The sequence below is a fragment of the Hordeum vulgare genome, chromosome 3H (genome assembly GCF_904849725.1).
Source record: "Hordeum vulgare subsp. vulgare chromosome 3H, MorexV3_pseudomolecules_assembly, whole genome shotgun sequence".
Taxonomy (NCBI): Eukaryota; Viridiplantae; Streptophyta; class Magnoliopsida; order Poales; family Poaceae; genus Hordeum; species Hordeum vulgare.
Genome location: NC_058520.1, coordinates 619,414,998 through 619,429,796, shown reverse-complemented (window position 1 = coordinate 619,429,796; position 14,799 = coordinate 619,414,998). Strand labels below are relative to the sequence as shown.

The 14,799-nt window shown below is 43.1% G+C and overlaps 1 protein-coding gene across 1 annotated transcript; it reads right to left on the bottom strand.

Annotated features, from left to right (window-relative positions):
* Positions 1-1,761: 1,761 nt before the first annotated feature.
* On the bottom strand, positions 1,762-10,780 carry LOC123441222 (probable protein transport Sec1b). The gene is made up of 21 exons (XM_045117713.1): positions 10,635-10,780; positions 10,493-10,551; positions 10,320-10,401; positions 10,135-10,213; positions 9,789-9,839; positions 9,586-9,682; positions 9,477-9,509; positions 8,737-8,865; positions 7,922-8,110; positions 7,725-7,808; positions 7,548-7,643; positions 7,407-7,477; positions 6,493-6,589; positions 6,059-6,184; positions 5,889-5,984; positions 3,862-3,981; positions 3,709-3,789; positions 3,135-3,334; positions 2,915-3,008; positions 2,741-2,830; positions 1,762-1,947 (listed from the first exon to the last, which is right to left on the bottom strand). The coding sequence occupies exons 1-21, from the start codon at positions 10,705-10,707 to the stop codon at positions 1,921-1,923; spliced, it is 1,974 nt and encodes a 657-aa protein (XP_044973648.1). The 5' UTR covers positions 10,708-10,780; the 3' UTR covers positions 1,762-1,920.
* Positions 10,781-14,799: the final 4,019 nt, after the last annotated feature.

Genomic DNA, 14,799 nt, shown 5'->3' with positions numbered 1-14,799 from the left:
TGGAGTCCTCCTCCTCCTTTCGGCCGGCGCCCTTGGGGCTCTCTTGAGCCCCAAGGCTAGCTCCTCCCCTCCTCCTATATATACTAGAGGTTTTAGGGTTTTTGAGACACAACTTTGCCACGTGCAACTCAAACCTATAGATCGGATTTCTTCCTCTAGATCGGATTTCTGCGGAGCTCGGGTGGAGCCCTGCAGGAATAGATCATCACCATCACCGGTGCGTCGTCACGCTACTGGAGAACTCATGTACTTCCCCGTCTCTCTTGCTAGATAAAGAAGGCGGAGATCGCCATCGAGATGTACGTGTGCTGAACGCGGAGGTGTCGTCCGTTCGGTGCTAGATCGGGACGGATCGTGGGACGACGGTGATTTGAATCACGAAGTTGTACCACTACATCAACCGCGTTTCTTAACTCTTCCCGCTTAGTGATCTACAAGGGTATGTGGATCTGATCTCCCTCTCGTAGATGAACATCACCATGATGTAGGAAAAATTATGTTTCTCATGCAACGTTCCTCAACAAGAAATTCATAAGAACATTCATGTATCATCATCCATAATTAATTTCCATCAGAAATTCATAAGTTCAGCTGCGTCCAAAATTTACCTCTGAACTGGTTGAGCGGGAAGCAGAGGAGGGATTTGTAGCAGCCTCGAAGGTGGAGGAGTCCGCTGCCGGCTGCGGTGTCTTGCCCCGAGTGCTGGCGAAGGAAGCCATTGGGTGTAGGTGGCGGCGACAAAGGAGAGGCATGGTGACTAGGGTTGGACGAAAGAGACCCGGCGATGAGGGGAGCACGGCGGAGGAGGGTCCGACCTAGGGTTTGGTCGGGCCGTACCGGTGAGAGGCCGGGGGCATTGTAGTGGAGGCGTGTGACCACGTGGGTGCGCGGCCGCGGCATAGGCGAATGGTTCCAACGGCGAGCTCGGCAAGGGGGGGAGGAGAGGCACGGGATTTGATAGTGAGGCTGGCGGATAATTTTGAAATTGTGTTTGTGGAAAAGGGAAGGGGTTGTTTTTTTGGGGGGGAGGAGGGGACCGCAACGTAGGTAGTAGGGGGCCTATCTGTGGCGGTCAGAAGAAACCGCCTGCCTCTGCCAGGACACATAGCTGTGGCGGGCACTATGACACACCCGTCACACGTGAGTTATAAAAAAACATACAAAGGGATCGTACTTGTGGCGGGAAGCCAAAAACGCTCACCACTGCTTATACATCACTTGTGGCGGGCTCTCTTTAGTACCCGCCACAGCTAACTTTTCAAAGTAGTTGTGGCGGGTGACCCGTCTCACTCGCCGCTAATTTATGATCACCTATAAATACTTTTACAGTAGTGTCGGAAGGAGCGTCCATAGCCTGGCCCCGGAAATGTTGCCATGTTGGTGATATTTGTTAACAAATATCGGTGTCGTGTGATTGTTTGCTCTTTGGTGGATCCACTACATGCCTGGGATTATTCTAACATTATAATAAGGTCGGACCACAACCTCCTTTGTAAAAATAAGAATTGAGCACATCCCTAACAAAGAAGAGGCTGTTGATGGCAAAAGGAATGCAACCTGGGAAATTATGGTGGCATGATTGCTTGCAAAATTCTTACATTAGGAGAGCAGGCCTTCGATTTTCCTGTCGCTGCTAGTTTTGATTTCTTTTCCATCTTAGTCTCAGCTTTGGCCAATTTGATATAATTTTCAAAATGAATAAAAGGTGTTAGAACCGACAGATCTCAAGTGTGAAAGGCGAATCGAAATTGCATCTTTTTTCCCTAGAAAATAGAATCGCATTACATGCCCCACACTTTACAACATATCGGCACTGCTCACACTCTTCATAGTGCGGAAACCAAGGGCAAAAAAAATGTTGTGTAAGCTACTAGTATGGGTACTCTGGTCGATCATCCGCGAGAACCGGCGACATCGCTCCTAGGATGGTCCTAGCGCCTTCAACTTCTGCATTTACAGATTCAAATTAAGAGTGAGTACAGTTTGTCAGTATGTGCACCAGCAGTTTATTCTACGTTCTGGAAGCTATGAGTTAGCATTCTTGATATTGTCTCAGGTAGCTCTGCTTGTATTGATCCGTAGAATTTGATGAAAATGTTAAAGAACTATGAGACATTATAAGACTACACCTTTTGTCATTACAATGAAACAATCAAATACCTCTTTCTTCAATGCCCAATGGCCAGGATACTATGGCGATCTATTAATATAGCCTTTGACATAAACCCTCCGGATAGCATAAACACGTTATTTGGGACGTGGCTAAACGGGGTTGATGATTTTATTGCTAAACATATTCGGATAGGAGTATGTGTCTTGTTATGGGCTATATGGAACTGCAGAAATGACATGGTCTTTAAGAGACAAACTCATATAACTTTTTTGCAAGTCATCTTCAGGGCCACATCATTAATCCGTATGTGGTCGTTACTCACTCCTGCGGAAGCCAGGGAGCCTTTGGTTACTGAGTCTTCCCGATGAGAGATGGTAGCGTGGGATATATATAACCGGTTTGGATGACGAGCCACTAATAGGATAGCCTAATCTTTGCATCCTATTGTAAGCCAGTTGTGGCTTTACTTTCACTTGTTCGTTTATGTTTAGCAGCTCAGTGAGAGCCTTTGTGGTTCTAAGACTTCTGCTGGATATTTTGATAGCGCAACATGCATCTTCATGATGCAGAGGCCGGGGGCAAGCCTTCTTTTCTAAAAAAAATATAAGACTACACAGAAAGGCTTACCGAAATAAACTGTGGAGGATTATCGATGCTAGAGGACCCGAGGACGATTTCTCTCTTCAACTTCATGGTAAGCTTGTGCGCCACCCTTAGCTAATCCATTGAAATATAAGATTGATGAGAACATATAATTTTCGTAGTATGAATGAGAGTTAACAGATCATCTAAAGGACATACTTCAGATCGGGTTGCTCCACCAACTATGAAGACAAATATTCGGTTGCCTAGCCTCTTGAAATCACCTGATGCGTGTCTCAACACGGAAGAGTCGCTGAAAATCAAATATATGGTCATGAAAAGGAAGCAGCTAGATCGTGTGGAACCGATCAGAGCGGTTGTGCTTGGAAAATTTTGTACGGCCCAAGTATTCAGATGGAAAATTATCTTCAGTGAATACCTTGATTGACCATCATCAGAGTTACGGCCCTTAGCCCACTGCGGTGTGCGCCGTGATCTCCTAGACATGGGCTGTGGATTTTGTGCTGGTTTTGGCGCCGATCCACTTTCTGCGGTCCCTTGAGAAGTAGAACTTGGTTGACTTAAAGATGGGTATTCGTTTAGAGGCAATTCACCTTTGCTCAGTTTCTCGACCAGTTCCTGTTGAAAATCCACGGAACTTCAGTCATTTACTATTTCGAATCACAAATGGACATAACAACACTCGTCATAGAATCCAAGATCCATTCTATGAAAATCAGTTGTACTACATTTGTCTAGTTCATTTTTTTCTGACACTTATTTGATCAAGAGAATGAAGACCACATCTTAAAGACCAGTTAAATTTTGCAACTGTGTTTATTTTACTTCTAGCATCACATGAGATAATTATTGACTGCATAAAGCACATGGAATAAAATAGATAAGAAGTTATTTCATTAAGAAAAGGGGACTTTATATTATAACGTCGATAAATATTACTTCTAGCATCACATGAGATAATTATCAACTGTGTTTATGTTACTATGACGTGCCTCTATAAGTGGGAAAAAACGTGATAACGCCCAGCCTTCCTCACCATCCTGCCGCTCTGTCCGAACACCAGTATTTTTTTTCTGGCGTGGAAATTAAAACCATGTTAGTTCAAGGGAAGAAAGTAGAAGTTTTAGCTGAAACCATGACTTCACCTTTTGGGCATCAAATTTGAGAGAGAAACCGCCAGCCCGTGCTGCCTTTTTTGCATCTGAACTAACTAAGTATCTTAAGCTGTTTATGGCCTTCATATCATCCGATGGCAGTTTTGCTAGCTGCAAAGTCGATAAATTAGCACACCATATCACGTAGACATGAATAACCAAAATTATCAATCCAATTTTTTTATGTATTCTCGAGTTACCCAAATGGCACTGTAACCACTAGCTTAGATGACATCTTCCATACTCAAGATCCATTGGGCACAACATATAGGATTATATCAAGTTGGCTTATTAGTTTTCGGTACGTAGCAAAAACAAAAGATGATTTAAAGCTGGGTTAGGTAAAGCCATCTTATGAGTCACTTCTCAATAGTGAGTACTCTATGGTTCGATGCTTCTAACAAGCAGAAGAAGAGGTTTACTTCCTACGTTTTTGTGTACCTTTTGCATAATTTGTGCACCCTACCTAATGTTTGCCTTGGACCAGCCTAAGTGAGTGATCAAAGCTATAGATAAGGGGTCGCGATAACGCCCATACTTGTGGGCATTAAGGGGTCTTGCCACATGTCCCGTGTGGTATCTAAGAAAACCAACCCACACGTCTGGGCCAAACAGATAATGCCCACACATCCGCCCTCCTATCTCCCGGTGAGATGCCTACGTGTGGTGAAACAGGTAACACCCACACGTCCGCACGTCTGGTCTCCTACCCCATGATCCCGCACGCCCGCGTGACAGTCAGCACGCGCCCTCACCTCCGAACGACCCCTCTTCCATGTTTGTTTAACTGCAGTTGCCATGGTTGTTGAACTGCAGTTGCCATGTATGGACAACTACAATTGCCATGTCTGGACAACTGCAGTTGCCATGTCTGAACAAACTGAAGTTGCCAACTCAGATCAAGTGCAGTTTTTATTTATGGATAACTGCAGCTGTTGCCATGTATGTCCTAGTCTACTGCAGTTGCCATCTTAGGTCAAGTGCAGTTCGCATTTATGGACAATTGTAGTTGGTGCCATGTATGGCCTGGTCTACTACAGTTGCCATGATTTAAAAACTTTAGGAGTTGCCACCTACTAACACTAGGCAGTTGCCATATAACACTTGAAAGACAAGGCAAAAATAATATCTTGGAGTTGACATATGCTTCTAAGCACACTAGGCAATTGCCACAGAAACACTACAAAAAAAGACATGGCAAAAATAACATATTCGGGTACGAGAAGAGTTGCCATCTGCTTACAAGCACACTAGGCAGTTGCCATGTACCACTACAAAAAAACATGGCAACTGACAGTATGGGGTGTGCGAGAGGATAAGGGTGGCGTTCGTGCGGGCATGTGGCCGTGAAACAGGCGTCTGAGCAAACTGACTAACGCCCATACACCAGCTCATCTGCGTGTATGAAACAGGCGTGTGGGTGAACTGATAAACACCCACACACCAGCCCGTCTACGTGCGTGAAACGAACGTGTGGACGACCAAATGAAATGCCCACACACGAGCCTAGTCCTACGTGGTATAGAAAATCTCACAAACTTGTCAAGATTCGTGCAACCACAAATGAACGATAATTCATGCGTGTGCACAGTTTGCAAACACCCACACATGTGAGCGTCATCCTTTCGGTAGATAAGAGAAGAAGGGGGTTTCTATGGAAAGGTCGTAATCAAGTTAATGGAGGTAATTTTCTTGTTTCATGGGAGCATGGTCGGCGATCCCTCCAATATTGTGGTGAGGGTTCAAGGCCGTGTATTTAGTTAGTGTTACAGGGAGTTACTTCTGGTGCTTAGCGAGCGCTTCAGCCCTCCACAAGCACCTAGGTTGGAAATGTTTGGTTTATTTTGTTTTGTTCATGGCGAGTCTGTAATTCAATATCTCTGCGACTCCTGGCCTCTCATTATTCATATTTTCCTTCTTAATGAAATGACACACAGGTCTCATTAGTCGTTCGAGACTATTATGCCGATCATAAGCCATAACTCCAGCAATGCAAAATTTAACGTGAAGTATAGTACCTGCATCAACTTGTCCCCTTTGTCACCTTCAAACTTGTCGGGACATACAATTGCATATATGATCAACAATCTCAATTTGTTTTCTTCACTCAAATTCTGGGCAATAGAACAAACATGTCATACCAAGCATAACACTGAAATGATAAAACCAAGCATAACGCTTTACAAACCTGCTTTGACCTGAGCATATTGATCACCTCCTTTGCTCCTGCATCTCCAAAAACCAGATCCTGCTCCAACTGCCCAAGATCACGGAGCCCGAACTCCCTGATGCACCTATTGATTTTTCCTGCAATCTGAGAAAGAGTACAAGAGCTCAAACAAAAGTAGTAGAACTTTTATCACTTTGAAGTTAGAAATCAGGCCTTTAGAAGGACCTTATTGAATATACTACACAATAGAACTAAGAACCTTATTCGAGTGGCCCATTTAACATGCATTCACCAGACTATCATACTTTAAATATAATAATATAACATCCTGTTTTCACATTTTCATAGACATTTCTTTAAATAAAGAAACTAGTAAATTATATTTTGTAAAGATAAACAAAATTAGAAAAAATAAAACTTGCAAGGAAAATGATATGTAAACAATCACTTACATCTATATGGAGGGTCAATTTATCAACTTGCTCACCATACTGTGGCAAAGCTTGAACAATCTTTTGCAGATCCGTGGTTGAGATTTCACCACCATCTCTAATTGAGAACGAATGTCGTAAGCATGTACGTTTTTTAAATTAATCATGCATATTGTAGGCCATACATTCACGAGAAAAAACGCTACTGATCAGCATTTGATATACCTCTAAATCAAAATACAAACTAAAAGTCACAAAAGTTTTCATTCCAAAGGATTTCTGTACTGGTCTTCAAGATTCCAAATAAAAGCAGTTGTTCAGACAAGAATGGTATATCGTATTAAGATATACATAAAAGAGGTGTGCTTCGGTACAACCCCCCTCCCCCACAAAATGTATAAAGAAGAATGTATACCCATCTCGTATTGTATATATAGGCCGTCATACGTATACTATATGAGGTGGATATACATATGGCGGCCTATAGTGTACAATACGAGGTGGATATACATTCTCCTTTATAAGTTTTGTGGGGGAGGGGGATTGTACCGAAGCAAAAATAAGGCAGTTCAACAACTATCTATGTTGAACATAAATAACCAACGCATCAGCAATATAGAATCAGTGGCGGCGCTAGAGGTGTCCTATGTAGTCATTTCACTACTTAGGATTTTACCAAAAACAACACATAAAGGTAGAAAGCATAATTTTTTTATAAGAAATTTATATAAACTCATGTATTTGACATCACAACTCCGAACTCCTTGCTTTGCCACTGTCTAGAATAGAATGCTACTTTTTTGAATAAAAACAGTCTAGAATGGTAAACAAAACACTAATGCACAAGCATCTGCTACCATACCATACTGCACTCCACTCTATGTTAAAACATATATACAGTTTTATTTCTTCCAGCACAAAGAAATATGAAGCACCTTGAATGAAGTTGTGCTGCTTTATTCTTTGAAACAAAGGTGTTCATCTTCTCATACAACCTCTCACTGGCCTGGCGTTCAAGTTAGTGTTATAAAGCATAGACTAAATATAGCTCAATCTTAAATACCAACAAGACTCACATCAGCTATGTGAGTATGGCGAAGCTCTATCCAGAGAGGATCTTGATCCTCCAATAAAGCCTCCTTCTTTTCAGGTTCCGCATCCCCTTTTGATACCTTCCAACAGAAAAGTAAATCAAAGGATTGGGCAAGTGAAGATAACATGTGTCTGGTACATAATATTGTATCAAAAAGTACCTCGTATATGTATTTGTTGCCATCCATTTCGAGTAGATCATGGCACATTGCGTCATAGGTCCATTCATGAATAACAGGTGCTATCTTCACAATCATATTTATTTTTGTAAGTTGTATGAAAAAGTTCTTTGTTGTACTTACAAAATAAACAAGCACTCAAACCCTTCTAATGAAAATTTTAAATTATGCTTTAGCACCTGATCTATAGGTCTGTCCAGAACAAGCAATTCACATGTCTCCTTCTGGGGAAATTCTGGAATTGTTGACTTATATTTTGACACGATTTCCCAAGTAGCGGTAGCCAGCCATTTTGGTACCATGTCAAATTTAGGTGCTGTTGATGGGTCTGCACTTTTGGGTGCTCGATAGCGCACAGTAGGAAATTCCTGTAAGCACTAGATTAGCTTCTGTGTTTGCAAACGATGTTATAGTCCATTGAACACACAAGATAAAACAAAGATAAAAATGAAGAAGACTGCATTCGTAGCTAGAATAGGAGATGTTCAAATCTGTAGCCTGTAGGTCACCAGTAAATAGTATGATATAGTCTATATGGTAAAATGGTATTCCACTTGAGATATTTGTTTCGTGAAGTTTATAAACACAACCATATCATTTCTTTATCACTTTTATGTGGGTTCGAGAGGAGGGATATTCAGGTTTGGTATTTTGTGACGTGGGAAATTGGAGTGCAAAATTGGAAAGCAAAAAATATGAAGTGCCACCAACTTCTTTCAAACATTGAGCACATACCATAAGTTGCACGGTCCCACTAGTAACCGTGCCAATATGATCAGCAATAATCAATACATGTGCTGATTAAAAAAATATAGGTTGGAAAGGTATAGATGGTATGCTGAAAATTAAGAAGTTTTCTGATGGTTTTGGACTGAGTAACCTAATATGAAATGATGCAGTAACTTAAGAACCCAGCATAAGGATATATAAGTTGTTCTACTAATTAGCACATAGTGTATTAATAGATCAATGCAAATGAAGTTCCTTGACATACCTTCAACGATGCAAATGTGGTAGCTATGCGGCAAGCCATAGTACTTATGGTGTCGTTGAATTTTTTTGAATTATTCTCATTTGCACCATATAAGTCAGTCAGTGCCATGTCATGGTCAGTTACAAACCCCTACAGATATGCAACCCATCATCATCAAAACTAAGGTTTCTAGCATCAAATTAATGAATTAGACACCAAATATGAAATTAGAAACAAATAGTCAGCATGGCATGCAAATACAAGTCCATTCAACATATCCAGCAGACTTCATTTGTATGGCTTTCAACTTAAAATGAATTTATGAATATTCCCACCAAGTTATCAATCTTTTGATTCAAAAATGGACCAGTTAAATTTCCCTTCACTGTGTGAATACAATCAATATTAAATTTATATGTTGAACTAGAGCAAATCCTTAATATGGCCACGTGGCTTACACCGGCTTATATTAAATCAATATTAAACTATTGCTCTCGGCTTACACCGGATAAGCCGGTCCTTAGTAAGGCGTGTGTTATAAGCCGGGAAAAACACTCGGCTTATATGTAAACCGAGTGTAAACCGTTGTAAGCCGAGTGTTTCAGGCACTCGGCTTATAAGTTTTTTCCTATAGTGCACCGCATATATTACAATTGACTCGAACTTCTATACTTTGGACAAGAACAAAAGAAAAAACATAAGAATGTCTTAGGCAGCAATCAACGAAGAAAGCAATGACGTAGAACTAAGCTTATGGGTACCTGCATGTCAATAGCAAAAAACTCCAAATTCATCTGCAATTAATAGAACCACAGCATTAGGAACCATATTGTCGAAGAATATAACATCGAAAGGTATTAAAACACTAACCTCTCTTAGTGCACCAATGCGTGGTATGACACTGCTGTCATTCTTAATGTAAGTCACCAGGTCCTTGGGAATTGGTGAGCTGAAGAAGATGTATGCCCTAAAAGTTGAAAGTAAAACTTTTAACGTGTATGTCGAAGTCTGTTTCATATGAAGCTTCTGCAAATGACATTCCAGCTGTGAATTGAAATTTTGGTTCAACATACTTCCTGTACAGCGGACATCTCCCAGACATGTCGGATAGAAGCATTATAACACTGCAGGTCAGCAAGCTTTCATATCAGAGGATTATCAAAGGGGAATGTACGTCCGTCATGGAGTAGCAAAAGAGCTCCCAAAATAAGGAAGATGGACCAGGAAAAACATAGTATTAAACAAGGCAGCAATGCAGTCCTATGATTTTGGGTTGGGGGATGCTTATAAATCTTGAAACATCAGAGTGACTAGAAAAATCACATAAGGGACCAAACCTACAGGTATATGTGTTTGCAATTATGCTGTTGTGCTTACAGAAAGAGAAATTCAGAAAGCTCAATTGCAACCAGTAATTACTTTTCTTTCAGTGGTTGTACAAAGTAGATCACATCCATTGAAGGCATCGGCTCCCTTCGCTTGAACAAATCTTCCACCACTGCGGGATAAGACGACAGACAGGTCATTTAACTAGCTTACAACCTTGTATCCACCAGCTTATGCTTTCTGCTAAACGATCATATATCTTGGTTTGGGAAACTTACATGAAACCCCTGCATCTGTGATTTCTGCCATCTTGCAAGCATAACCCATGATTCTAACCGTAAATTTATCCATGATAAGAACCTGCATGCGCAGAAGGCATGCTAAAAGATGTTAACGAAATCGGGAAAGCGCCACAATATATCTGGGTGGGAAGTGGGAAGTGAGGATGCACCTTCCACGAGCTCTTGGTCTCCTTGTCCTTGTCGGGCTTGAGCATATCCTTGAGTATCCCTGTGGAGAAAGAGATGCGATTCAGTCAGTGAGGCAGCCGTTAATGGCGCAAGAGATGTGATTCGGTGTGGGTGCGTGCGTACGGTCGCGGCAGATGTTGCGGAAGACCCTGGGGTCCTCGCCCACGCCGTTGAAGTCCGCCCCCGACATCGACATCTCGCCGCCGCAGCCAACACGAACCGGCCAACGACCTCCGTCACCTTGCCTGTCACCCGCTCCTGCTCCTCTTGCCCCCACGCACACGCATGCTGCATGCAGCTTATATCCTGATTTAGCCGGCCGGGAATGTCGATGAGCGCGCGGGGTGCGTGGGGCCCGCAGGATGAACCGTGCCGCGGTTCCCACGGGGAGAAGGAGAGGCCATGCATGCGTGGACGGACGGAGGAGCGAGGCCATGGCACACACGACCCGATGACACTGCAATCCATGGGAGTCTGCATTCCCCACCCCCCCAACAACGCGGTAGCCTACCAGAGATCCCACCGGCAAAACTCATTTAGGTCTTGTTCGGTTCCTTCTCAATTGAAGGGAATTGGAGGGGATTGAGAGGGATTAAATCCCCTACAAGTCAAATTCTACCTCAATCCCCTTCAATCCTCTTTAATCCCCTCCTTGCTGGGATTAACCGAACAAGCCCTTACGATTCGTGAAACCCCCCCCCCCCCTCTCCCCCCCAAAAAAAACGCTAGATCCCACCGGCAAAACTCATTTTTAGGATTAGTGAAAAGGCCGACGCGGGCTGCGGCCGGAAGACCCCGCGATAAAACAACATATTTACTGTTTCATGGGTCGGCTATGTGGGGTCTGCTTGGCCGCAACCCAGCATCGGCCCGCAAACCGAAAACCCAGATTAGCTAATTTGATCGTGATTCCGATGACTGAATTCAAATTCGAAGAATAAAACATAGCTCGCGTACTACAAAAGCAAAAGGATTTCATGCAAAAGCAACAACCACGCCCATCATCTTCTTGGCCGCTTTTCACCCGTTCTCATGATCTTCACTCCGCACCACTGTCATCGATGCCATCGCCGGGAAAAGCGAAGCAAGCAGAAGAAATCAAAGAAGCATACCTTTCGGCCATTTCGCCGAACACCTCGCTTGCGGTGGAAGCAGGGCAATTGAAGGGCATCGTCGGGGTACCTCTTGCCGAGGCGGAGGGAGAGGATGATGTCGCCAGCCTTTTTGTAGGAGCCTTCTTGCGCTTCACGCTCGAGACCTTGCTCTTCTTCTCCGGCGGCGGCTGGGCAGATCATGCAACGGCGGCAGTGGCGCCAGGCGCGCGTGCATTCCCGGCTGGACCAGCCGGATTTCCGCCCTGCACGACGATGTTGCCTTGCCACTTGTGGAGAGGCGCGGGAGTGCCTTGGGCGATGGCGGGGGCGACATGGCCGGCGACGAGGTCTGCTAGAGGGGATTGCGCGTGCGCGACATCGACGGTGATGGGGGACGACTGGGAGGCTTCTATGGCGGCGAGGAATGGCCGAGGAAGATGGACCGGAGCGGGCGGAGGCGGGGCAATGGCGGCGAAGGGGAACGTAATAATCTCGATGCGTGGAAATTACCCTCTCGCCAAATCTCGATGCGGATAGGGGACGAGCTCGAGTTGGCCTCCCACCCCATGAATCAAAAGGTTCAGGACGAACTTTTGCCACGCCGCACAATTTTTTTAGTGGTCGCGGCTTGATACAGGGTGATTGGACAACTATTTTCGCATAGACCCGTATCTTGACAATTATTTTGCAGGTCGGGATATTATAGGGCCTGCTAGAGATGCTCTAATCGATGAGAGAAAAGTAATTAGAGAACGTGTATATGATCACTAGGAAGCTTAAATATTCTCTACTTCTTAAGAGGACTTGATAGTCTCTCCTTCATGGTTTATTTTCGTTTGATTTATTTTTGTCTCACCTTCCATCATCACCCTTACACGTGTTGGGGAACGTAGTAATTTAAAAAAAATCCTACGTCATGCAAGGATCTATCTATGGAGAAAACAGCAACGAGCAAAGGGGTAGAACATCTTCATACCTTTGAAGATCGCTAAGTGGAAGTGTTGCTAGAACGCGGTTGGTGGAGTCGTACTTGCAGCGATTCAGATCGCGGTGGATTTTGATCTATGGACCGAACGACGACGCCTCCGCGTTCAATACGCGACGTTGTCGACCTATGAGGTTTGTAGTAACTTGATCCGAAGTTTAATGATCACTATCATTAGTTTCCACTTCAATTAGCGTAGGCGTCACAGGAACAACTTCCTCCGCCCTGCTACACACTGGTTGAAGTGACAGTTCAGTAACCTCATCAAGTTCCATCACCCTCCCACTCAATTTTTTTGAGAGAAACTTTTCCTCGAGAAAGGGCCTGTTTCTAAAAACAAACACTTTGCTTCCGGATCTGAGATAGGAGGTAGACCCAACTGTTTTGGGTGTCCTATGAAGATGCATTTATCCGCTTTGGGTTCGAGCTTATCATGCTGAAACTTTTCCACATAAGCATCGCAGCCCCAAACTTTTAAGAAACGACAGTTTAGGTTTCTCCAAACCATAGTTCATACGGTGTCATCTCAACGGAAATACGTGGTGCCCTATTTAAAGTTAATGCGGTTGTCTCTAATGCATAACCCATAAACGATAATGGTAATTCGATAAGAAACATCGTAGTATGTATCATATCAAATAGGGCGCCACTATGACATTCGGAAACACCATCACACTATGGTGTTCTAGGTGGTATGAGATGTGAAACAATTTTCACATTTGTCTTAATTGTGTACCAAACTCGCAACCAAAGATATTCATCTCTATGATCATATCGTAGACATGTTACCCTCTTGTAACGATGATCTCAACTTCGCTCTGAAACTACTTGAACCTTTCAATAATTCAGACGTGTGTTTCATCAAGAAAATACACTAGTATCTACTCAAATCATCTGTGAAGTAAGAACATAACGATATCCACTTCGTGCCTCAGCACTCATTGGACTGCATACATCCAAATGTATTACCTCCAATAAGTTACTTTTTAGTTCCATCTCACTGGAAAACGAGGCCTTCAGTCATCTTGCACATGTGGTACGATTTGCATGTCTCGAGTGAGTCAAAATCAAGTGAGTCCAAACGATCCATCTGCGTGAAGTTTCTTCATGCGTTTATACCAATAGGTATGGTTTGCATGTCTCAAACGTTTCAAAAATGAGTGAGTACAAAGATCCATCAGCATGGAGCTTCTTCATGCATTTTATACCAACATGACTCAAGCGGCAGTGCCATAAGTAAGTGATACTATCATTACTACTTTGTATCTTTTGGCATCACTATTATGAACATGTGTAGCACTACGACCGAGATTCAATAAACCATTGAAGGTATTTATTCAAGCAAATAGAATAACCATTATTCTTTTTAAATGAATAATCGTATTGCAACAAACACGATCTAATCATGTTCATGCTCAACGCAAACACCAAATAACAATTATTTAGGTTTAACACTAATCCCGATGGTAGAGGGAGCGTGCGATGTTTGATCACATCAACCTTAGAATTACTTCCAACACACATAGTCACCTCACCCTTGCTAGTATCCATTTAATCCATAGCTATAATTTCGAGTTACTAACACTTAACAACTGAACCGGTATCTAATACCCTGGTGCTACTAGGAGTACTAGTAAGGTACACATCAATATCAGGTATATCCAATATACTTTTGTCGACTTTGCCAGCCTTCTCATCTACCAAGTATCTAGGGTAGTTATGCCTCAGTGACCGTTCCCCTCATAACAGAAGCACTTAGTCTCGGGTTTGGGTTCAACCTCGGGTTTCTTCACTAGAGCAGCAACTGGTTTGCCGTTTCATGAAGTATCCCTTCTTGCCCTTGCCCTTCTTGAAACTAGTGGTTTTACTAACCATCGACAATTGATGCTCCTATTTGATTTCTACTTTCGCGATGTCAAACATCGTGAATAGCTTAAGGATCATCATATCTATCCTTGATATGTTATAGTTCATCACGAAGCTCTAGTAGCTTGGTGGCAGTGACTTTGAAGAACCATCACTATCTCATCTAGAAGATTAACTCCCACTCGATTCAAGCGATTGTAGCACTCAGACAATCTGAGCACATGCTCAACGGTTGAGCTTTTCTCCCTTACTTTGTAGACAAAGAATCTTGTCGGAGGTCTCATACCTCTCAACAAGGGCACGAGCATGAAACCCAATTTCATCTCTTGGAACATCTCGCATG

Coding starts and splice junctions, on each gene's coding strand:
- LOC123441222 (XM_045117713.1), bottom strand. CDS start 10,707: ATGTCGATGTCGGGGGCGGACTTCAACGGCGTGGGCGAGGACCCCAGG. Junction 8,866..9,476: donor TTTTTGCTATTGACATGCAG/GTACCCATAAGC, acceptor GCATATCTGTAG/GGGTTTGTAACTGACCATGA. Junction 6,590..7,406: donor GCAGCACAACTTCATTCAAG/GTGCTTCATATT, acceptor GTTCTCAATTAG/AGATGGTGGTGAAATCTCAA.